Raw genomic sequence first — 25,857 nt, forward strand, 5'->3', positions numbered from 1 at the left:
GCCTGAAAGGACAGGGGTGAGGGAAGTCACCAAGACAGCCAAACAACTCTGAAGGAGTTACAGAATTTTATGGCTATGAATAGAGGAATTGTTGCATCGTGCAACTTTTGTCTGCAGCTCCAGTTATAGCTTCATGCAGCAGTGAAACACTGAAGGACTTCAAGGCATGAAAACAAATTAGATCAAGGCTCAATTCTCTCATGCAACTTCTGGCAAAATATACGGAATTTTCAAATTCTTTTCCTAAAATGCGAGGGGCGATGCATGGAGAAATAGATGCTCCAAAGTGGACCAGAGGGTTTGACTGTGGAGGAACTGAGTCTGTTCTTTTGGCCTGTAGACGCTCAGGCTCAGACAGAAAGACCTGCTCACCTGGTAAAGCTGTTGGATTCACCTGCTCAGGTAGAAGATGAGCTGCAGCTTTGAGTTGGCTCCAAATCAAACTCATTTCACTTCTTTCACTAATGATGTCTGTTCTCAGAGCCTATTAGGTTGGTGGGAGAAGCCAATCACTGTACTGGTACACTGGAGGCGAAGCTCCAGGAAGAGTGAAAGCTAGTGATAGGCTGGCTCTCTGAGTGGACCCTGAAAGCAGCAGGTGTGGTGTGTCGAGATCTGGACTGTGGCTCTGCTGTTTATATGGAAAGTAAAGAGGATCAGACCTGTGTGTCTTGAATCTGGATCTGCACTCAGGGAATGTGTGACATCTTCAGATTCTTCTGTCTACAGCCTTCAGATCACTTGTTCAGGTACGTCCATCAGGGTCATCAATAATAACAGTGATGCCTTTAATGTCTTTGTCCCTTTGGGCACCTTCACACATAGTACGAATGTGGCTGAATTGCGCACTAAGCAGGAATCATATGCAATGTGTGTAAAATCTGAGCTGCCTCGTACACCTGTCGCTACAACTATTTGCACACACCAGCGGCTGACAGACAGAGTGTGCCTTGTTTGAACCCATTTGATCCCTCTCGAGCAGGTGTTGGCCAATTTCCAGGTGACACGCATGAACATTTAACACCGTTCGCTTGGCACTTAGAAAATTTGGGGCCATTTGCGCTGTTAGCATGAAAATAGTGAGCAGATGATCACTTTCAAGCTGGCAGTGAAATTTGTCTAAGTGCCCCCATGAGTGTGGTGTTGCAAAACAGCAACACACATGTGGCATGTCAGAGTGGCGGCTCCCCCCGCAACACATGCGCCGTGCGTGTGAATCACGCATGTGTTGCGCTCACCACCCCATCTGCCAAAAAAGAAATAATCACATAACACAGGAACAGAGTGACATGGACGTCATGGCTGGGGAACACGTACCATGTTTGGACGGACATGACCTGACAACTGTCCACTGTGACGCGTGTGTATGTGCTTGCTGTCCTCACATGGACATACATAAAAACATATATCTCTGTTGTGGCTGGCTGCAGCGAGCGAGCGCATGGCGCACACATTGACAGGCTGCCCCAGGTGAAATGGACCGTCAGGTCATAACATACAGCGGGCAATGTGAATGTCACGTCACCTGCGTCAGCTCTGTTCCACATGTCCTGCGCTGCGCCGTCCACAGGACACGCGTGTCGGGCCGGACACACCGGACCAGTAGATGTGGACATGATAAGAGTGCCCTGCTTCATTCATGTCATGTCAGGACTGTGTATCTGTGACCATGGGTCATCTACAGAGTCTACATCTACTTGTATTGTTCGCTCAATAAGAGGGATTCAATAAAATGTGGTGTTTTTTTATGGTGTGTGGACTTTTTTTTTTTTTAAATACATCTATCTCCTTGTTGATTTCAGGCATTTTTATAGGACAGTGATGGTGGTGCACTGGTAAAGTTTCTGGCTGATAATCAGCTTTTGTAAATTGCAGTTTCAAATTCCGTGGGTGGCTTGTATTTTTTTTTTCACAGCAGCTGCACGATGTGGTTACACATGCTCCAGCTGCTTGCACTGTGTTCCCGCTGCAACAGTTCATGCACGCAACCGTTGCAGCGGGATCGTTCACACCTGCCCGACTACATGTCCCTCCCGGTGTCAGCTTGATGTTTTCGTGGTTCGCTCATACAAGCTGTTTTGCCGTGATTCACCCTGATTTGTACTTATTCGTACTATGTGTGAAGGGGCCGTTAGTGAGGTTTTCTAAGACAACACACTCATTTGAGAAAAAAAAATCACTTCAATGCAATTTCAGTTCAAGTGGCATCTGACAAAATAAGTCACCCCAAACAACTTCACAACGGTAACGTCTAATCTTATCTGTCCTCCTGAGCAAGCACATAGCAGTTTTAAGGAAAAACTCTCATGGGTGTTTTTTGAGAAAGAAACTTCAAGCAAACTACAAGCAGAGGTGACCAGTTACGTAGGCCATACTACAAATAACAAAGATCAAATAAAGAACAACAACACTGTTGCCTCACAGCACTGAACATCATGGGATCACTTCCCACCTGGGCCTTTCTGTGTGGAGTTTGCATGTTCTCCCCACCACACCACAACAGGTTCTCCAGTGAGTGCCTCCACTGCTCCAGATCCTCCTTGATGGCTAGCAGTTCCCTGAGTCACCGACTTAACGGTTCCCCCTAAAAATTGTTCCACCTTGCCTTCACTGTGCATGCGTCATTGGCTGTGGTTCACTGATTATCACCTCGTTTCCTCCACCTCATTGACCTCCACTGTGAAGTGGCAGTTAGGGTCTGGCTGAATGAGAATGAGCGCAGAAGTGAACAGGTGTTTAAGATGGGTGGAGGCCTTGGCAGCTGTGGGTGTCCAGCTGAATGGTGTCTTAGGTGAAGTAAGGGTGGTGAGTGGCAAAGCGACCTGACTGTAATTTCAGATGAATTTGTGATAGAAATTGGCAAAGCCTAGGAGCTGTTGAAGCTACTTTAGTGTGGTGGAAGTCGGACATTCATGTACAACACAGATCTTTTCAGGATCTGGCTTTATTTGCCCATGTGCAATGATAAAACCTAATAATGAAATGGAGATTAAGTTGAACTCACATTTCTCAGCCTTGAAAACAACCAATTTTCCCACAGCTGCTGGAAGGCCTGACAAACATGCCCCTGCTGTTCTTTCTGATCCTTTGACATAATGACAATGTCATTAGACAACCATGAACTGATCAAGAAAATGGCACAGCATGTCATTGACTAGTGCCTGGAAGGTTGCTGGAGCCTTAGTGCAGTGGTCTCCAAACTATTCCAGAAAGGGCTGAGAGGGTGCAGGTTTTCTTTGCAGCCACTGACTCCAGCAGGTGATTTCAATGATTAAGATCACTTGGAGCAGGTGGGATGAGTTCATCAGTGAAATCACCTGCTGGAGTCAGTGGCTGCAAAGAAAACCTGCACGCTCTCAGCCCTTTCTGGAATAGTTTGGAGACCACTGCCTTAGTGAAACTGATGTGCATTACCCGGTATTCAGAATGGCCCAGGGGGTCTTAAATGCAGTTTTCCATTCATTGCCCCCCTTATGCAAACCAAATGATAAGCGTTGAGGAGATCCAGTTTCATGAATATGGAAGCACCATGCAGAGGTTCAAATGTGGAACTGAGAAGTGGAATAGGATACTTGTTTTTGATAGTGATGCTATTTAAATCCCTGTAATCAATACAGACATGGAGGGTATCATCCTTCTTTCGCACAAAGAAGAAGCCGGCACTCACTGGGGAAGAAGATGAATGGATAATACTGAAGGACAGGGACTCCTGAATATACTCCTCCATCAATCCACACTCCTGGTGATTCAGGTTAAACAACCTGCTAAATGATAAGGTAGCTCTGGGAAGTAAATCGATGGAACAGTCATAGGGATGGTGATGTGGCCCTGTCCTTACTGAAAACTGGGGCCAGGGTATGGTAAATTGAGGGAGTGATTTCCAGAGGTTATGAGATGAAGTGGAATGGTACGGGGCATAATGTTGTTCATGTGGTGTCATCATGAGCTCATTTCTCAAGGGGAATAGCAAATTTGTTGACATGTTTATTGATAAAAGTAGTTTCTGCCCCGGAGACAGTTAAAGCAGAGGTGGAAAAATGGTCATAATGCAGTTGAATTATGACCGGGATTTGGGTCTTGGGAGTGGAAAAACCTGTAGTATGACTACCGTTCACCACCAACCTGGGATCTGCTGATGAGCGGCCTTGTTTGACTGAACAGGGCAATTTCTTAAGGTGTGCCACTTTAAACTCCAGTAAATGCCCTCCCCAGCCTGTAAGTGTCATGCTCTCTCCTCTGGTGTTAACTGGGACCAACAACCTGCATGGGTATGTCAGGATAGGGCACCATAGTACTGGAAAGTGCCGTTCGCTATCCCAGTGGAGCGAAAGGTAATTCATGTAGGTGGAGAGAGGGAGGGAGGATAAAGATGGACGACCTCTTCGGGCTCAGTCCCTATGCTGCTCTTGCAACTGCTTATCCAACCAAATGCACAGTGGGATAAGATTGTACAGTGACCGTGGTTCATCCCTAGCTGCCAGCTCATCACCTTTCCCTCAGGCCATTGTTAAATGTGACCCGCAGCACCTGATGTTCCAGCCTGCCTTGGCTGCTAAGATGGGGAAATCGCCTGAATATTCCGCAATGCTACGGGCTCCCTGACTGATGCTCAGAGAACATATGCCACCCTATCGAAGGGTCAAAAACCTTACGGACTTTACCACATAACGCCTCATATGACTCAAGAATCAGGGACTTGCCTTTCCACAGAGCTATGATCCACATCAATGCCTCCTCGTGGAGCAGACTCATAAGGTCAGAAACTTTACTCTGATCTGTGCTGAATTTTGAGGGTAGTTGAGAAAAAAACTATGGAACACTGTCATAGAAACAAAGAACAGGTGGTGGACCTGCCTGAGAATGGTTCTGCACGTGGTATATTGAAGCTGCCCCAGTTGAGTCCATGTTTCACCAGAGCTTTCTGTTGTGCGACAACTGGGACACGTGCAGGCATGGTGGCTGACTGTCTGCTGAATGCCGTCTGGAGTGGCAGCAAAATACAGCCACAAATCTCATGCAGTCTGCACACATACAGTAGTGTTCAGAATAATAGTAGTGCTATGTGACTAAAAAGATTAAGCCAGGTTTTGAGTATATTTCTTATTGTTACATGGGAAACAAGGTACCAGTAGATTCAGTAGATTCTCACAAATCCAACAAGACCAAGCATTCATGATATGTACACTCTTAAGGCTATGAAATTGAGCTATTAGTAAAAAAAAAGTAGAAAAGGGGGTGTTCACAATAATAGTAGCATCTGCTGTTGACGCTACAAACTCAAAACTGTTATGTTCAAACTGCTTTTTTAGCAATCCTGTGAATCACTAAACTAGTATTTAGTTGTATAACCACAGTTTTTCATGATTTCTTCACATCTACGAGGCATTCATTTTGTTGGTTTGGAACCAAGATTTTGCTCGTTTACTAGTGTGCTTGGGGTCATTGTCTTGTTGAAACACCCATTTCAAGGCCATGTCCTCTTCAGCATAAAGCAACATGACCTCTTCAAGTATTTTGACATATCCAAACTGATCCATGATACCTGGTATGCGATATATAGGCCCAACACCATAGTAGGAGAAACATGCCCATATCATGATGCTTGCACCACCATGCTTCACTGTCTTCACTGTGAACTGTGGCTTGAATTCAGAGTTTGGGGGTTGGACCCAAAAAGAACAATTTTACTCTCATCAGTCCACAAAATATTCCTCCATTTCTCTTTGGGCCAGTTGATGTGTTCTTTGGCAAAATGTAACCTCTTCTGCACATGTCTTTTATTTAACAGAGGGACTTTGCGGGGGATTCTTGCAAATAAATTAGCTTCACATAGGCGTCTTCTAACTGTCACTGCACTTAAAGGTAACTCCAGACTGTCTTTGATCATCCTGGAGCTGATCAGTGGGTGAGCCTTTGCCATTCTGGTTATTCTTCTGTCCATTTTGATGGTTGTTTTCCGTTTTCTTCAACGCGTCTCTGTGTTTTGTTTTGTTTTTGTCCATCTTAAAGCATTGGAGATCATTGTAGATGAACAGCCTATAATTTTTGCAGCTGCGTATAAGTTTTCCCCTCTCCAATCAACTTTTTAATCAAACTACGCTGTTCTTCTGAACAATGTCTTGAACGTCCCATTTTCCTCAGGCTTTCAAAGAGAAAAGCATGTTCAACAGGTGCTGGCTTCATCCTTAAATAGGGGACACCTGATTCACACCTGTTTGTTCCACAAAACTGACGAACTCACTGACTGAATGCCACACTACTATTATTGTGAACACCCCCTTTTCTACTTTTTTTACCAATAGCCCAATCTCATAGCCTTAAGAGTGTGCATATCATGAATGCTTGGTCTTGTTGGATTTGTGAGAATCTACTGAATCTACTGGTACCTTGTTTCCCATGTAACAATAAGAAATATACTCAAAACCTGGATTAATCTTTTTAGTGACACTGCACTACTATTATTCTGAACACTACTATACCATGTGACAGCCAATGACATTCCGTGCAGCACACACGAAGGTCAAGCGGTACTGGCGCGCCCTTTGTGGTTTCAAGGATTTGCATGCGAATGTTGTGCAGCAGGATCACAGATGTTGAGCATCACTGCTGCAGCTGAAATGATGACATGTTTGCATACACATTTGATCAGGATATCTGTGGACTATTGTATTGTTATTACGTCTAAGAGGCTGTGATAATTCCCCTGACTTTAGGTAGAAAACAGTCTGAAAATAATAATTAATGAATATTAACTGAAAAACAAGAAGAAACGTGTGAACAACTACTCACAGACTTACAGAATGATGTCCAGGAGCTGCATCTCTCAGTTTCCATTGATGTCCTCACAGACAATGAAAATAAAAATAATGAATCAGGATCACCTGTCCCTGCATGCACGAGGGTCACGTTGGGCTGGCTACTTTGAGCAGATGCATAAGGCTTGATGTAAGGCTCCACTGTGTGACCTTTTGCACCTCGTCCAGCCTTGCTGCAGTGCCTTAATACTGTCCTCATAGAAGGTCGATATGGCATCATTGTTACTATTATCATGAGTTCCAGCAAGACATCTTTTCATGTGCGCAAAGGAGCTAAATGAAGGGACATGTTCAAATTCACATTCATGAATTCACACATCAGCAATGACTGACGTGAATTGGAGCATTGTCTTAAGGCCCTTTTCTACTACACAAAACTAGCACTACTCGGCTCGACTCTTTTTTTTTTTTTGCTTTTCCATTAGGGTTAGTACCTGGTACCTGGTGCTTTTTTTGGTATTTGCTCAGGTGAGGTTCCAAGTGAGCTGAGCCGATACTAAAATGTGACGTCAACAGGCTGCTGGCCACTCGTCACTGCAGAAGTCATGAGCGTGACATCCGACACAAGAATCAAACCCGCAATTTTTAAATACTCACAGCAGCGTACAGCGGCCGTGCTTTTCTTTCGTTTCACTGCAAGTTTTTTTACTTGCACAAAATCACACCATGATCCGTGGATGAGTTGCGGACGTTTCTGTGTTTGGTGGCGGAGGAGAGAATACAGAGAGGTGGATGAAGCTGGATGAAGCAACCCGAAATGACAAAATCTCCCAGGTTTTGGCTGCGCATGGGTACCAGACATTATAGCAATGCAGAGTAAAGCCAAAAAAGCTTAAAAGTGATTACAGGACCACAATGGCTGGAGTCGGTTGGACCGTAAGGGCTGGAAGTGGTTTGACCACAGGAACACCGTTTACAGATACCGACCGGTGAGCAACGGGAGGCAGGATCAAATCAAATCAAATCAATTTTATTTATATAGCGCCAAATCACAACAAACAGTTGCCCCAAGGCGCTTTATATTGTAAGGCAAAGCCATACAGTAATTACGGAAAAACCCCAACGGTCAAAACGACCCCCTGTGAGCAAACACTTGGTGACAGTGGGAAGGAAAAACTCCCTTTTAACAGGAAGAAACCTCCAGCAGAACCAGGCTCAGGGAGGGGCAGTCTTCTGCTGGGACTGGTTGGGGCTGACGGAGAGAATCAGGAAAAAGACATGCTGTGGAGGGGAGCAGAGATCAATCACTAATGATTAAATGCAGAGTGGTGCATACAGAGCAAAAAGAGAAAGAAACACTCAGTGCATCATGGGAACCCCCCAGCAGTCTAAGTCTATAGCAGCATAACTAAGGGATGGTTCAGGGTCACCTGATCCAGCCCTAACAGTAAGCTTTAGCAAAAAGGAAAGTTTTAAGCCTAATCTTAAAAGTAGAGAGGGTGTCTGTCTCCCAGATCTGAATTGGGAGCTGGTTCCACAGGAGAGGAGCCTGAAAGCTGAAGGCTCTGCCTCCCATTCTACTCTTACAAACCCTAGGAACTACAAGTAAGCCTGCAGTCTGAGAGCGAAGCGCTCTATTGGGGTGATATGGTACTACGAGGTCCCTAAGATAAGATGGGACCTGATTATTCAAAACCTTATAAGTAAGAAGAAGAATTTTAAATTCTATTCTGGAGTTAACAGGAAGCCAATGAAGAGAGGCCAATATGGGTGAGATATGCTCTCTCCTTCTAGTCCCTGTCAGTACTATAGCTGCGGCATTTTGAATTAACTGAAGGCTTTTCAGGGAACTTTTAGGACAACCTGATAATAATGAATTACAATAGTCCAGCCTAGAGGAAACAAATGCATGAATTAGATGGGAATTAGTTGACAAGGATTAGTTAGGATGACCACGGGAGGTGACGATGGTAAGTGTTTTTGTGACGTTATAATCCATAATCTGCTTGAAAGCACCGTTTAACGTTACTTATCTTATTGGTGGGAAACGCATGTTAACAAACAAAGATATTTTGAGTCTAAACTTGTGTTAAAGTAACATCATCTCATGTGCTCTGCTTTAAAGTATTAATTCTGACAAGAAAACCACCTAAAGTCAGCATGACAACAAATGTGTACATCTGACTAATTTAGTGCCATTACTGTGATTTTTTTTTTTTTTTTGACACGTTGCCATTTCATGTTACTGTTGAAGAATCCACTTCCATAAGCGAGGAGGGTTCAACCAACAACATCATCTGTATCAACGTCCAGCACCACACAGCAATGTTTTATCACTGGTAAGAATATAAATGGCTCACAAAATTATGCTCCAAATGGTCTGATTTGTTGGAGCATAATATTGAAAGAACATAACTTTTATGCAAAGCGACCATGAAAACTGAAACTTTGGGGAATGATCATACAGAGACTGAAGTTTGTTTTTTTTTGTGGGATTTATTACAATTGGTTTTTTTTTGGGGGGGGGGGGGGTGTCCCTCTGTATGTATGTATGTGTATATATAATTTATAACTTGCTTTTGTTAATCAGTTCCTATTTCTACCTTCATTATTGTCCAGACGAGAGAAAAAGGAACCTGTTCCAGCAGGAGAATCTGTTCATCCTGAGTGATGTTGAGGCTGAAGCTGAACTGGGTTCAGTGTGATCAACACATCTGACTGATCCTCGATGAAGCGAGGGAGGTGGAAGCTGCATTTAATCAGGCATTCCTTGGCGTGCTGGGCGAGCTTGTCCACGCGATGCGTGCCCAGAGTGTGTGACCTACGCCCCCACCCTAGGACTATAGACACATGGAGCTTTTGTGTGTACATATACATATACATATATACGTATATATATATATATACGTATATATATATATGTATATATATATACGTATATGTATATATATATATATATATATATATATATATACATATATATATATATATATATATATATATACGTATATACATATACATATATATATATATATATATATATACGTATATACATATATATATACACGTATATACATATATATACACACGTATATACATATATATACACGTATATACATATATATACATATATATATATATATATATACACACATATATATACATATATACATATACATATATACATACACAAGGTCTGTCCAAAAAGTATCGGACCTTTTTATTTTTTGCAAAAACCATATGGATTTGAATCACGTGTGATTGCATCAGCCAAGCTTGAACCTTCATGCGCATCATTCGCCTGTGAGCAGGCTTTGTGTGAGCACTGGTCCACCCCTCTCGTCGTTTTTTTATTGCGAATAAATGTCTGAACAATTTGGAGCTTTGCTGCATCAATTTTTTTTCCAGAAACTGTGAGAGACCTCCAGGTGGACACCGTTCGGAAAATTAATATGGCTTTCAGGGACGATTTTGTGGGGATTAAACAGATTAAGGAGTGTTACTGCCACTTTAAGGACAGCCCACAACTGCTGAGAGCGTGCCGCGCTCCCATCGATCGACAGGCTGAATCAACCAGATCATTTCCAATGTGAAGGCTTTGTTGATCCGGGACGTCGTCTGACTTCCACAAAAAAGGAAAAAGGCGTGGACATCAGCACATTCCACTGTTAAAGGAGTTTTTTTCATGGAAAGAAAAGTGGACAGATACGTCACCGTGCCGTTCATGGCGCGGGACAAAACCACCTCCGTGTTGGTCTCACAGGACGGCTTTGAGATGGCTTTCAGACGGCTGTCGGTGGGTTTTCAGTCGTGTGACTAACCAAGAAATTGTGGATGAGCCTGGACATGCCAGAACATGTCCTGTGAGGCTTCATCACGGCGTTGCTTTGCGCCATGCGGCTCCAACGCGACACGCGGAATTCCTCCGCACGTCTGTCTCAATGTGCTGAAAAAGTGCTGATGTCCACATCTTCCGCAATTCCTGTGCTAGTCAGAGGACGTCCCGGATAAAACACAGCGTCCAGTTTGTAAATGAACGGCACATTCCACTGTTACAGGAGTTTTTGTCATGTTAAGAGGAGCGGAGGAATCCCGCGCATCACGGTGGAGCCGCATGGCGCAAAGCAACGCCGTGATGAAGCCTCACAGGACATGTTCTGGCATGTCCAGGCTCATCCACAATTTCTCGGTTAGTCACACGACTGAAAACCCACCGACAGCCGTCTGAAAGCCATCTCAAAGCCGTCCTGTGAAACCAACATGGAGGTGGTTTTGTCCCGTGCCATAAAGGGCACAGTGGCACATCCGTCTGCTTTTCTTTCCATGAAAAAACTCCTTTAACAGTGGAATGTGCCGAAAAAGTGCTGATGTCTACGCCTTTTTCCTTTTTTGTGGAAGTCAGACGACGTCCTGGATCAACAAAGCCTTCACGTTGGAAATGATCTGGTTGATTCAGCCTGTCGATCGGCGCTGGGAGCGCGCACTCTCAGCAGTTGTGGGCCGTCCTTAAAGTGGCAGTAACACTCCTTAATCTGTGTAATCCCCACAAAATCGTCCCTGAAAGCCATATTAATTTTCCGAACGGTGTCCACCTGGAGGTCTCTCACAGTTTCTGGAAAAAAATTGATGCAGCAAAGCTCCAAATTGTTCAGACATTTATTCGCAATAAAAAAACGACAAGAGGGGTGGACCAGTGCTCACACAAAGCCTGCTCACAGGCGAATGATGCAACCGATAGGCGTGAAAAAACTCACACATGCACACGAAGGTTCAAGCTTGGCTGATGCAATCACACATGATTCAAATCCATATGGTTTTTGCAAAAAATAAAAAGGTCTGATACTTTTTGGATAGACCTTGTATATATATATATATGTTTTGTTTTTGTATATGTTCTTCTTTTAGTTGCAGTAAACAATTTGACTTATGTGATTGTATCATAATTTTCTGTCATTCCAGGGCAACACTAAAAAACATTTTGTCATTGATGTTTTGGTGCAATGATGGTTCATTTCTAAGAATTTTAATTTGGGATTTGCCACTCCAGAATCAAATCAATTTTATTTTATTTATATAGCACCAAATCACAATAAACAGTTGCCCCAAGGCGCTTCATATTGAAAGGCAAAGCAATACAATAATTACGGAAAAACCCCAACGGTCAAAACGACCTCCTGTGAGCAAGCACTTGGCGACAGTGGGAAGGAAAAACTCCCTTTGAACAGGAAGAAACCTCCAGCAGAACCAGGCTCAGGGAGGGGCAGTCTTCTGCTGGGACTGGTTGGGGCTGAGGAGACAATGTACACTACACCTGACTGAATCTTTACACAGATGCTGGAATAATCATGTCTAAACTGAGATTTAAGCAAATGGTATGTAACATAAACAACAAGGTTTAGTCACTTGACCATTACATCAAGGAATTTGTTATGTTTCGGACGCGGTCGGAGCACCGACCCAGCATTTGAAAGGACCCAGCGTAAAATAAGCAGAGCATGGTTCAAAAGGTAACAGAATTTAATAAGCATAACAGTGGGTGAAGTGCTAAACAACTAAAAAGTCCGCGGTCTGGTGAGGTGGAAACACGGCGCGCTCTCAACAGCGCAAACGGTCTAGAGCCACAGCAGTTCGGACCCAGGGACCCCGCCGACACCCCCCAGGTGGCCGCGACAAACCGAGTCTGTGAAGAAAGAAAACATGAGGTGAGTCCATACAGAGAGACACAACTCAAAGGTGCACACAATCAGCAAACACTTCCTGGCTTAAATCTATACATCAGCTTCTTACCCTGCAGGCACGGAACAACTCAGTTCAAATCTCCACTGCAGCAGAAGCTGATTAGACAATTAGCATAACATGACAGCTCACTAACACAAGGTGTGAGGGACACCAAATCCACTGTCATTACTTCATAAAAGTCACCAAAACCAAATTACCTCAGGAAGTGTGCTGAAGAGCGTGAGACCTCACCCAATCCTCCTTCACAGACTGTGGCGTCAAACCTGGAGCGGTCTCTGCGTCCGTGAGGGTGAGATTGTTCTCCTGACGTCGATCTCACACGTCTGCTCACAAGGTCGAGTCTCTGGCAATCACACACTGTGCATTCAAGGTTTAAATGCAGCAATCTCTGATCAAGACAAAATACACCACAGCTGTGAGTCCTGATGACCTGCACATGAAAACAAGCCTCAGGTGTTCAGGGTGAGGTCCTAATGCTCAGCCACTCAGTCCTGAATGCATACCACCTGGTGGGAGAAACAGAAAACAAAAACCAAGCCAGCCAAACACCCCAGCACTTAACAGAATTCTGGCTATAGGAGGGTTAGCCTGTAATGAGATGTAACATTTTACCGCAAACTATTGTACTGTGGTGTATAATTCTGCTGGATGACTTATAACCAAACCAGAAGTAATTTTTTTTCAGATATTTTGAACAACCAGTTTTACTATTTACTTCTATTTACATTTATGAGTCCATTAAATGTAAAACTTCTTTTACTACTGCATTATGCTCAAATAGCATTCAAACTGTTAGCCTTTAAATCAGTAAACCTTGGTAACTTTCAAAAATCAAATTGATGTTACACAAAAATGGAGACATTTCAGCAAAAAGTACAAAAATGTATTCAAAATTCACAGTGAAACATAACTGGCGTATAATGTGTAGGCAAATGATGATAAAGGTGTCCCATTCTGTGGCATGAACTTTTGCTGTGACTCTGAGAAAACCATCTGAAACACACACAGCATACATATTTTAATTAGTGCTGTCAGGTTATTAAAAAATAAGAATTGATTACATGGTTTGTGATTAGTTAATCTAAATGAATCATTTAATTGCATGTATATTTAAAAAAAACTCAGATCTCTGTGTGTTTGGAGCATTTAGTCTGGTAAAAAAAAAAAGCATCTGGGTTATTTCTGTTACACATCAAGGTGGTGTTAAACAAGCTGTAAATTGATCTTAAATGAGGAGAACTGTCGAACTGTAATTAGGATAGGATAATTGCAGAGAAATTTCATTGTATGTGTACAATGACAGTAAAGGCTATAATATATAGAATTTCTGTAAAAACAGAATTGTGGCAATATGGAGGTTGATTCTGTACAATATGACTCCTTTAATAATTACTTTATTAGATTTCATTTTTAAATCTGTTCATTGAACATTAAAATCTGAACGAAAAACATGAATCAAATGTTTTTAATGTGTTTTAAGCCTGTTCAAGTTCAGTGACAACATTAATTCATGGTTATTGAAACTGAGCCAACATTCTGTGCATGAGTGTCAGTAAACGCACAAACTCCAACATTTGAGATTAAACAATAAGTTACCAAAGCAAGTAACTTTGGTATAAAAAGTATTGACATCTAACCCAGTTATTGCTCTCAGAAACGGGTCTTTATTTACAGACCAAGTCACTGATGTTTAAACAAAACGGAGCAAAGTGTGACTGAAGGCCTGATAGGTGCTGTAATTCAATAATCTAACCGAGTAGAGTCGAGCCGAGAAGTGCTGTGTAGTGGAAAAGGGCCTTAGTGAAACAGAACACTTCATCGGGGCATTCCACACTGCCTCTGCTTTATTTTTTCCTGCAGTTGTCACCAAATCAAATAAAATCAATTTTATTTATATAGCGCCAAATCACAACAAACAGTTGCCCCAAGGCGCTTTATATTGTAAGGCAAGGCCATACAATAATTACAGAAAAACCCCAACGGTCAAAACGACCCCCCCTGTGAGCAAGCACTTGGCGACAGTGGGAAGGAAAAACTCCCTTTTAACAGGAAGAAACCTCCAGCAGAACCAAGCTCAGGGAGGGGCAGTCTTCTGCTGGGACTGGTTGGGGCTGAGGGGAGAGAATCAGGAAAAAGACATGCTGTGGAGGGGAGCAGAGATCGATCACTAATGATTAAATGCAGAGCAAAAACAGAAAGAAACACTCAGTGCATCATGGGAACCCCCCAGCAGTCTAAGTCTATAGCAGCATAACTAAGGGATGGTTCAGGGTCACCTGATCCAGCCCTAACTAAAAGCTTTTTCAAAAAGGAAAGTTTTAAGCTTAATCTTAAAAGTAGAGAGGGTGACCAAAGGGAAGCATAATCTGCCCTGTTGATGGTCTGTCCCTTTTGGAGATCATCCACCATGATAATGCCTTCAGCATCCCAGAAAACAGAGACCATGACCTTTCTGTTAAATGAGACAGCTTTGCTTCTCTTCAGTGGTGAGAACCCACATTTCCATTGCTTTAGCTGTTGCTTGGACTCTGGTTTGAAGTGCTGGACCTAGGTCTCGTCTGTGGTTGCATGAAGTTATTCGGATCGCCCTAAAAAAACTGAGGATTTTCCTTCCACACCTGGAACCTTGTGCATTTCTGATTGGCTGTCAGAAGCCTTGGGACCCATTGTGCTGAAAGTCTCTCCTGGGAAATGCCTATAGTACTGGCTGTGTAACGCGTGCCTACTGTTCTATCAGCGAGGACCATATTGTGGATCTTCTGGTTCCTTTTGGTTGAGATGGCAGTTCTCAATTCAATTTCAATTCTTTTCATTTATATAGTGCCAAATCACAACAAAGTTGCCTCAAGGTGCTTCACGCAAGTAAAGTCTAACCTTACAAACACAAGAGCAAGCACACAGGTGACTGATGATTTGAGGAAGAAACCTCAAGCAGACCAGACTCAAAGACTATGCTATGCTACCGTCACAATTTACAATAAAAATATACAGGAAATTTTGGGAGTCCATGCTGGTGTACAGGATGGGAGGCTTGCAGAAGATGACACCCACTCCCACTTCTGGATGGAGCCGCACCTCAAACAGAGAAATAAAGCAGAATCAGGTGGCCGAAAGACAACAGATACAGTATAATTTGTCAGCATGAACCAACAAGAAAAACAGAAGAAATAATGAATGAATGAATTGAATGAATGAATTTATACTAAGGTGATCGCCAGCCACCAGCCCTAAGCTTCACTAAAAGGCCCAGACTTTAGATAAATTTGAGGCTGCAACTCGCTCTGTTAACTAATAAAATTAATTTAAAAGTGTAGAAAGCAGAGTGCCATAGTATGCCAGTATGCTAGCCATACAAAAGGGAAAATAAATGCGTCTTAAGTCTGGACACAAATGCTCAAAACATGGAAGCCAAGAGCCCAAAATAAGCAGAATCATGACAATTTCAAACAAATAAATATGAATAAATGTTTTTAATCAAACAGCAATGCATCATATTTTATGACACAAACAACTGATTAAATTGATACCTGCTCCCTTGCAGTACTGCAGAGAAACAGAAGGTAAAAAATGGCAGATTAATGCCATGATCAGTTGTGTTTGCACTGGACTCACCTTTTTGTCGTATCCCATTGTCAGTGATTTTGGGAAATTTTCCACATGCAGAAGAATCCACATGCAGAAGAATCCCTACACTTGAACAGGAGTTTTCCCAAAGATCAGAGTTTGTGCTGCGTTAATGGGCTCAAATACTCTAGTACCTTATACTCCGGAAAATACGTGGGTACACACATTCTTAAGAATACATCCAAATTGATAAGTTCCATACAGTTTTATTTCATTTATATAGCACCAAATCACAACAAAGCTGCCCCAAGGTGTTTCACACAAGTAAGGTCTAACCTTACCAACCCCTAGAGCAAGCACACAGGTGACAGTCTTAAGGAAAAACTCCCTCTGATGATTTGAGGAAGAAACCTCAAGCAGACCAGACACAAAGGGGTGACCCAGGTCATACTAATAAAAAACTTTTTTTAACAATACAGAGGAACATCAAATTTTTGAGAATTATTAAGTCCACGCAGACATCCAGGACAGCACCAGTTGGCTGGGGAGGGGGTGGTGGTGGTGTTACTGGTTCTTCAGATCCAGTCTTTGAGCATAGCCCGTTTTGCAACTGCTGTAATCTACCTTCATTTGCACTCATGCATGTAGCTGCACAGGCACCACAGGTAGGTGTTGTCCACGCCGTACATTTCGTAGAAATGTTTATATGCATAGTTTCAGCACAAATCTGTGCAGACAAAGGTTGATAAATGAGGCCCCAGATTCTCAGTAATTTAGTACATCCTGTTTTTGTCAGTAAAGATGCTTATGTAGAAAAGCTTCTGTGTCTGTGTGTGTCCAGAGTCTGTCAGACTGGTTAATGGGTCCAGTCTGTGTTCAGGCAGACTGGAGGTGAAGTCTAACCAGTCCTGGTCCTCTGTGTGTGAAGACGACTTTGACCAGCAGGATGCACAGGTGGCCTGCAGGCAGCTGGGCTGTGGGCCTCCTTCAGCCCTCCAGGGGGCGCTGTATGGAGAAGTGGATGTTCCAACATGGACCAAGGAGTTCCACTGTGGAGGAACTGAGTCTGGTCTTTTGGCTTGTAGAAACTCAGGTTCAGGTAGAAAGACCTCCTCACCTGGTAAAGCTGTTGGATTCACCTGCTCAGGTAGACGAGGAGCTGCAGCTTTAATTCGGCTTCAGATCAAACCCACTTTACTTCTTTTACTAAGTACTTTCTCTGTGCTCAGAACCTGTCAGGTTGGCGGGAGGAGCCAGTCGCTGTGCTGGTACACTGGAGATGACTCTCCAGGAAGACTGGAGACCAGCGGATTACTGGGACTATAACTGGACCATGACGACAGCAGGTGTGGTGTGTCAAGATCTGGACTGTGGTTCTGCTGTTGATACAAAAAGGAGGCGTGTTTCCTCACACAGACCTGTGTGGGGGATCAGATCTCAGTGTGTTCAGTCTGGATCTGCACTGAGGGACTGTGTGACATCTTCAGCTTCTTCTTTCGACGGCCTTCAGATCATCTGTTCAGGTAAGTCTATCAGTGACATTGTGTATTACAGAGATGTTTTCATCCTTTTCTCTTTTTTAAGGCTGCAGTAAACAGTAAACAGAATAAGAAACTGTCTTCTGTCTCACTGGTAGAGTTATAGATGTTACGTTTTTGTTGTAATGGTGAACCCAAAATTGAAGACAGTGATCAAACAAGGTGTGTGTCAAAACCTAGGTGATTTATTGAGACAAAAAGGCACACAAAAAGTAATTCCAAATATGGAGATGGCACAAAACAGAGAAAAGACAGCGAAACAACGAACACTATCCCAAACAAGCTCAGATGACAACCGGTAATACATAGACAGCATCAATATATAGTCACAGGTCTGTGCACTGACAGGACAGGGGGCGTGGCTGTCTGTCCACAGCTGTTGAGACATCTCCAGTTCTGGACATCACAGCTGCAGCACACATCCCGTGTTTTGATGGAGACGTTCAGGTGTGTGCTTGTGTGGAAATAAAACCCCAATTCCAATGAAATTGGGACGTTGTGTAAAATATAAATAAAAACAGAACCCAATAATTTGCAAATCCTCTTCAACCTATATTCCATTTAATACACCACAAAGACAAGATATTTAATGTTCAAACTGATAAACTTTGTTGTTTTTGTGCAAATATTTGCTCATTTTGAAATGGATGCCTGCAACACATTTCAAAAAATTTGGGACAGTGGAAAGTTTACCAGTGTTACATCACCTTTCCTTCTAACAACAAGGCAGAAAACCAACATTGATTGCCCGTGACCTTTGATCCCTCAGGCGGCACTGCATTAAAAAGTGACATCATTGTGTAAAGGATCTTACCGCATGGGCTCAGGAACACTTCAGAAAACCATTGTCAGTTAACACAGTTCGTCGCTACATGTACAAGTGCAAGTTAAAATTCTACCATGCAAATGAAAGCCATACATCAACATCCAGAAATGCCGCTGCGTTCTCTGGGCCCAAGCTCATTTGAAATGGACAGATGCAAAGTGGAAAAGTGTGCTGTGGTCTGATGAGTCCATGTTTCAGATTGTTTTTGGAAATCATGGACATTGTGTCCTCCAGACAAAAGAGGTAAAAGACCGTCCAGATTGTTACCAGCGCAAAGTTCAAAAGCCAGCATCTGTGATGGTATGGAGGTGTGTTAGTGCCCATGGCATGGGCACTTACACATCTGTGATGGCACCATCAATGATGTAGCAGGATGAAGTTCCCGGGTCCTGATTGAAAAGACATTCCCGCTAGCTTGGCTAACAGCTAATTCCCCTTTGGCTGACCTGGTAGAGGAATGGTCTTTAGTGCAAGCCGTCGGGTTTGATCCCAGTACTGTCCCGGCCACAAAGGTCCTACGGTCACAATCTGGCGTCACGAACAGGATGTGGGTAGTCACAGAACATGCTTAAATGCACCTGTGACTTCAGGACAAAGTCAAAAATGGTGGGGGGATATGTAGCGGGATGAAGGTCCCGGGTCCTGATTGAAAAGACGTTCCCACTAGCTTGGCTAACAGGGAATTCCCCTTTGGCTGACCTGGTAGAGGAATGGTCTTTAGTGCGAGCCGTCCAGGTTCGATCCTACCTCCGTCCCGGCCACAAAGGTCCTACGGTCACAAATTCTGAAAAGTACATCCAGGTTTTGGAGCAACACATGCCGCCATCCAAGCAACATCTTTTTCAGGGACGTCCCTGCTTATTTCAGCAAGACAATGCCAAGCCACATTCTGCACATGTTACAACAGCGTGGCTTTGTAGTAAAAGAGTGCGGGTACTAGACTGGCCTGCGTGCAGTCCAGACCTGTCACCCATTGAAAATCTGTGGCGCATTATGAAGCACAAAATACAACAATGGAGACCCCGGACTGTTGAACAACTGAAGTCATACTTCAAGCAAGAATAGGAAAGAATTCCACCTGCAAAGCTTCAAAAATTAGTGTCCTCAGTTCCCAAAAGCTCATTGAGTGTTGTTAGAAGGAAAGGTGATGTAACACAGTGGTAAACATACCACTGTCCCAGCTTTTTTGAAACGTGTTTGTTGTGTGGCTGGGGGGGCCTGGCTGCCTTTTGTTTCTGTTTTCTGTCTTGTCTTTTGTTTTTCCTTCCAGGTGGTGCGCATTTGGGACTGAGTGGCTGTGGAGTTTATCAGGACCTCACCCTGATCACCTGAGGCTGATCACCTGCGGCTCGTCAGGACTCACAGCTGTGGTGCATCTACATGGATTGGAACATGGTGGCATTTAAGACTGGAGTACACAGTGTGTATTTGCCAGAGACTCGACCTTGTGACCAGACGGGTGAGATCGTTGTCTCGAGAGCCATCTCATCATCAGTGGATGCAGAGAACGTCCAGGTTTGATGCATGGTCTGTGAAAGAGGAGGGGGTGAGGTCTCACGCTCGTCAGCACACTTCCTGAGGTACGTCAGATTTTGTGACTAACATTTATACAGTCAGTAAATGTGGTGTCCCTCACACCTTATTATATTGAGCTGTATGTAGTCGTTTAATCAGCTTCCACTGCAGTGGAGTTTTGTGAACAGGGTGTTCCATGCCTGCAGGGTGGGAAGCTGATTAGTAATTAAGCCAGGAAGTGTTTGCTGTTTGTACACCTTTGAGCGGCCCCTCTGTGTGTAAAGTGTGGACTCACATGATGATTTCTTCTTTCACAGACTCGGTTTGTCGCGGCCACCTGGGGGGTGTCGGCGGGGTCCTTGGGTCCGAACTGGTTCTGGCTCCGGACCGTTTTGTGCTGCTGGGAGCGCACCGCAAATCCGCCACGCCAGACCGCACACTTATTTGTTTGTATTTTTTCACATCACTGTTATGTTTATTAAACTCAGTTATCCTTTGTACCGTGCTCTGCTTATTTTATACTGGGTCCTTCAAACGCTGGTCGGTTCTCCGGGCTGCGTCCGACACATAAGTGTTACAGGCATCCATTTCAAAACGAGCAAATATTTGCACAAAAACAATATAGTTTATCAGTTTGAACATTAAATATCTTGTCTTTGTCGTGTATTCAATTGAATATAGGTTGAAGAGGATTTGCAAATCATTGTATTCTGTTTTTATTTACATTTTACACAATGTCCCAACTTCACTGGAATTGGGGTTGTACATAAAAACATATATCACTTTTGCGATGTGAGGAGAAATGGACCATCAGTCCGTTTGGATATGCAGCAGGCGATCTGTATGTCGCTTCTGACAGGACATGCGTGTTGGGCCACGAGGGCTGTGAGCAGCCCGCTGCAGGACTAGGACAACCCAACAATATGACAAATACTGTTATGTGTCGGACGCAGCTCGGAGAACCGACCAGCGTTTGAAAGACCCAGTATGAAATAAGCAGAGCACGGTACAAAGGCTAACTGAATTTAATACATAACAGTGATACATAAAAAACAAAGTGCGGTCTGGCGTGGTGCGCTCCCAGCAGCGCTAACGGTCCGGAGCCAGAAGCTGTTCGGACTCAAGGACCCCGCCGACACCCCCCAGGTGGCCGCAACAAACCGAGTCTCAGGAAGTGTGCTGACGAGCGTGAGACCTCACCCCCTCCTCTTTCACAGACCGTGCATCAAACCTGGACGTTCTCTGCATCCATTGATGATGAGATGGCTCCCGAGACGACGATCTCACCCGTCTGGTCACAAGGTCGAGTCTCTGGCAAATACACACTGTGCACTCCAGTCTTAAATGCCACCATGTTCCAATCCATGCAGATGCACCACAGCTGTGAGTCCTGATGAGCCGCAGGTGATCAGCCTCAGGTGATCAGGGTGAGGTCCTGATAAACTCAGCAACACAGCCACTCAGTTCCAAATGCAAACCACCTGGAAGGAGAAGCAAAGGACAGAAACAAAAAGGCAGCCAGGCCCCCCCAGCCATATAACAGTACCCCACCCTCACGGGAAGCCTCCTGGCGACTACACAAACCTGGCCCAGGAGAAACACCCCCCTCCAGGGACCATGGCTGGAGACCGCATCTGCATTCGTCGACCAACAGAATGATGGATGTCCTCTCCTCTGGCTGCATCTTTGCCTTTGTTTCTGTCAGTCACTTAGCACAGGTGTGGCCAGGAGTTCTTAAACCTGTGCGGTCAGTCTTTGTCCAACTGTGTTCACAGTCTGGTTAGTCATAAAACCAAAAAGACAAACACAAACAACCAAAACACCCCCCCCCCCCCTCCCCAGAGGCCCATTCCATCAAACCCCGGGAAGGGGAGAAAAGAAAAACAACCCAAACTTAAACTAACAAATAAAAATGCTAACACCCCCCCCTCCCCAGAGGACCATTCCATCAAACCCCGGGAAGGGGAATAAAGAAAAACCCAAACTGAAGCTTGCAAATAAAAATGCTAACACCCCCAAATGACATGTAGGGACCAACACCCCCCAGAGGACTTCCCGCCAGCTCCAGGGGTAATAACCACAGCCGAGGTCCCTCTGGGATCCAACGTCACCCACGGGGACTCCCAGCGCCTCCCAGAGGACCACTCGTCAACCCCAGGAGACGCCTCCCCTCAGGACCAACGGACCCAGCCCCGGCCGTCTATGGCTAGATGGACCCACAGCCCTTTCCCCCCCAGAGGACACCACAGTCAAACCCTGAGGGCGGAAACTGGGGGGAAAAACAAAAGGAGAAAACCCCCCCCCCCCCCCCAGGTGCAGAGGTTACCTGGGAAACGCCCAGCATAACCAAACTGCACCACTCCAGCAACGCCGACACTACGGCTCACACGGCTGGAGCCAGAGGAGAAGAGAGGGAACAAAAAGAACCCCCCCCCCAGGTGCAGAGGTTACCTGGGAAACGCCCAGCATAACCAAACTGCACCACTCCAGCAACGCCGACACTACGGCTCACACGGCTGGAGTCAGAGGAGAAGAGAGGGCACAACAAAAAACAAAACAAAAAACAACCCAATTACCCCCCCATGACCCCCCAGGGGACCGTCCCATCAAACCCTGGGAGGCGAAACTGAAAGGAATAAAAAGAAAGACTACCAGAGTAACATACAGTTGCTTGGGTCCCCGTTCTGTTTTTTTTATTTTATTTTTTTTATCTTTGAACAGAACTACAGGGTCACAACCCCAGACACTAATAGTGTACAAAAAAAAAATCCCACACAAAAACCAACTCAAAAAAACACCCACACAAAATGAACTAACACAAAACAAATAAGTGTTTTATACCGTCAAGCTCAAACAAATGGAACACACCTGTTCCAACTTAAGAGCTTAACGGTAATGTGACTCAGTCACCACAAGAGGGAGCCAGAGTGCTAAAAATAAAAAACCCTCTTTGGTGACAGAGAAAACAAACGAGCCGCTCACTTGTGCGCAGCTGTGAGCAACACACAACCAAAAATGTGATTCAACTAAATAACACCGGAGCTGACAACAGACGCAGTAGTTATCTTCATCCGGGGAAACGGGGCTACAACTGTCACACGGGAAGCTCAGCGACCCGTGTGACAGAGCTCCGCCGCGCGCGTTCACCCATTACAGACACACTCTTGCAGCTCCCGTCTAAACCTCTTATCCGGTCGAAGTGCGACGCGAAGCCGTCGCCAGTCACACTCCACCACGACCCACGGATAAGGCACAACATAGGAACACGGCTGCAAGAGAGCACAAATCAGTATTCAGTAATGGGACTCAAACACGCACCATCCGGGCGGAGAGCACCCGCAACTGATCCGGATAACTACTGAACGTCTGCTGCCGCCTTCCCGGCGCATTACCGTCTCTGCTACCGCTGGGTCCGTGATGTTTGGCCAGAGACTACTGTTATGTGTCGGACGCAGCTCGGAGAACCGACCAGCGTTTGAAGGACCCAGTATGAAATAAGCAGAGCACGGTACAAAGGCTAACTGAATTTAATACATAACAGTGATACATAAAAAACAAAGTGCGGTCTGGCGTGGTGCGCTCCCAGCAGCGCTAACGCTCCGGAGCCAGAAGCTGTTCGGACTCAAGGACCCCGCCGACACCCCCCAGGTGGCCGCAACAAACCGAGTCTGTGGAAGAAGGAACCATTATGTGAGTCCACACTCTACACACAGAGAGAACACTTAAAGGTGTACAAACAGCAAACACTTCCTGGCTTGATTACTAATCAACTTCCCAACCTGCAGGCATGGAACATCCAGTTCACAAAACTCCACTGCAGTGGAAGCCGATACATGACTAACATACAGCTCAATATACACTCAACAAAAATATAAACGCAACACTTTTGGTTTTGCTCCCATTTTGTATGAGATGAACTCAAAGATCTAAAACTTTTTCCACATACACAATATCACCATTTCCCTCAAATATTGTTCACAAACCAGTCTAAATCTGTGATAGTGAGCACTTCTCCTTTGCTGAGATAATCCATCCCACCTCACAGGTGTGCCATACCAAGATGCTGATTAGACACCATGATTAGTGCACAGGTGTGCCTTAGACTGCCCACAATAAAAGGCCACTCTGAAAGGTGCAGTTTTGTTTTATTGGGGGGATACCAGTCAGTATCTGGTGTGACCACCATTTGCCTCATGCAGTGCAACACATCTCCTTTGGATAGAGTTGATCAGGTTGTCAATTGTGGCCTGTGGAATGTTGGTCCACTCCTCTTCAGTGGCTGTGCGAAGTTGCTGGATATTGGCAGGAACTGGTACACGCTCTTGTTTACGCATAGCGGGTGGGTATAGCCAGGTACCGTTGACGTAAATCTACGATACCGGCCCAGCAATGCCCCGGTAAAGTGATAATAATATTGAATAACTAATATTTTGCTGTATTTTCCAGTATTTCTTTTTCTTTCTTTTTTATTTTTTGATAACTCTCACATCCGAGGGGGCGGGGTTGATGACGTGAGGGGGGCGTCACCCCCAAACGCCCCCTTGTGGCGACGGGTCCGAATTGAACCAGGATAGCCACAATTTCCCGGCTTAATCCCTTATCCTCCTTTCGTGCTATGGGACCCTGCTCGTAGTTTTCGTTACACTGCTTAATAGTCAGTGGTGGGCACAGATAACCAAAAAATTAACTTCAGTAACAGATAATCAGATAACTGAAAAGTTATCCTTGATAAAGATAAAACGATAAACCATCCAAAAATGTATCGGAAGTTACAGATAACCGATAAATTCCAATATTGTCTCTGGTATTGTCTCTTGACTGCTGGGGGTTCCCATGATGCACTAAGTGTTTCTTTCTCTTTTTGCTCTGTATGCACCACTCTGCATTTAATCATTAGTGATTGATCTCTGCTGTCTTCCACAGCATGTCTTTTTCACGAGAGTTTTAGGCACTAGAGTTTAATGCTGTTGTCCGTGGAGCCTGAACAGAGTGTCTGAAATATACACAGTGAGGAAAATAAGTATTTGAACACCCTGCGATTTTGCAAGTTCTCCCACTTAGAAATCATGGAGGGGTCTGAAATTTTCATCTTAGGTGCATGTCCACTGTGAGAGACATAATCTAAAACAAAAAAAATCAGGAAATCACAATGTATGATTTTTTTTTAATAATTTATTTGTATGTTACTGCTGCAAATAAGTGTTTGAACACCTGTGAAAATCAATGTTAATATTTGGTACAGTAGCCTTTCAATCAATCAATCAATCAATTTTTTTATATAGCGCCAAATCACAACAAACAGTTGCCCCAAGGCGCTTTATATTGTAAGGCAAGGCCATACAATAATTATGTAAAACCCCAACAGTCAAAATGACCCCCTGTGAGCAAGCACTTGGCTACAGTGGGAAGGAAAAACTCCCTTTTAACAGGAAGAAACCTCCAGCAGAACCAGGTTCAGGGAGGGGCAGTCCTCTGCTGGGACTGGTTGGGGCTGAGGGAGAGAACCAGGAAAAAGACATGCTGTGGAGGGGAACAGAGATCGATCACTAATGATTAAATGCAGAGTGGTGCATACAGAGCAAAAAGAGAAAGAAACAGTGCATCATGGGAACCCCCCAGCAGTCTACGTCTATAGCAGCATAACTAAGGGATGGTTCAGGGTCACCTGATCCAGCCCTAACTATAAGCTTTAGCAAAAAGGAAAGTTTTAAGCCTAATCTTAAAAGTAGAGAGGGTGTCTGTCTCCCTGATCTGAATTGGGAGCTGGTTCCACAGGAGAGGAGCCTGAAAGCTGAAGCCTGAAAGCTTTGTTTGCAGTTACAGAGGTCAAATGTTCCTGTAGTTTTCCACCATGTTTTCATACACTGCAGCAGGGATTTTGGTCCACTCCTCCATACAGAGCTTCTCTAGATCTTTCAGG

General features: G+C 44.4%; 1 protein-coding gene across 1 annotated transcript; it reads left to right on the top strand.

The window, feature by feature from the left end:
* The first annotated feature begins 260 nt into the window (after positions 1 to 260).
* Positions 261 to 17,659, top strand: LOC117529138 (scavenger receptor cysteine-rich type 1 protein M130-like). The gene is made up of 4 exons (XM_034191837.1): positions 261 to 402; positions 16,900 to 17,205; positions 17,288 to 17,581; positions 17,643 to 17,659. Exons 1-4 carry the CDS (start codon positions 261 to 263, stop codon positions 17,657 to 17,659), a joined length of 759 nt encoding a protein of 252 aa, XP_034047728.1.
* The last annotated feature ends 8,198 nt before the right edge of the window (positions 17,660 to 25,857 follow it).

This window comes from Thalassophryne amazonica, chromosome 17, assembly GCF_902500255.1.
Source record: "Thalassophryne amazonica chromosome 17, fThaAma1.1, whole genome shotgun sequence".
Taxonomy (NCBI): Eukaryota; Metazoa; Chordata; class Actinopteri; order Batrachoidiformes; family Batrachoididae; genus Thalassophryne; species Thalassophryne amazonica.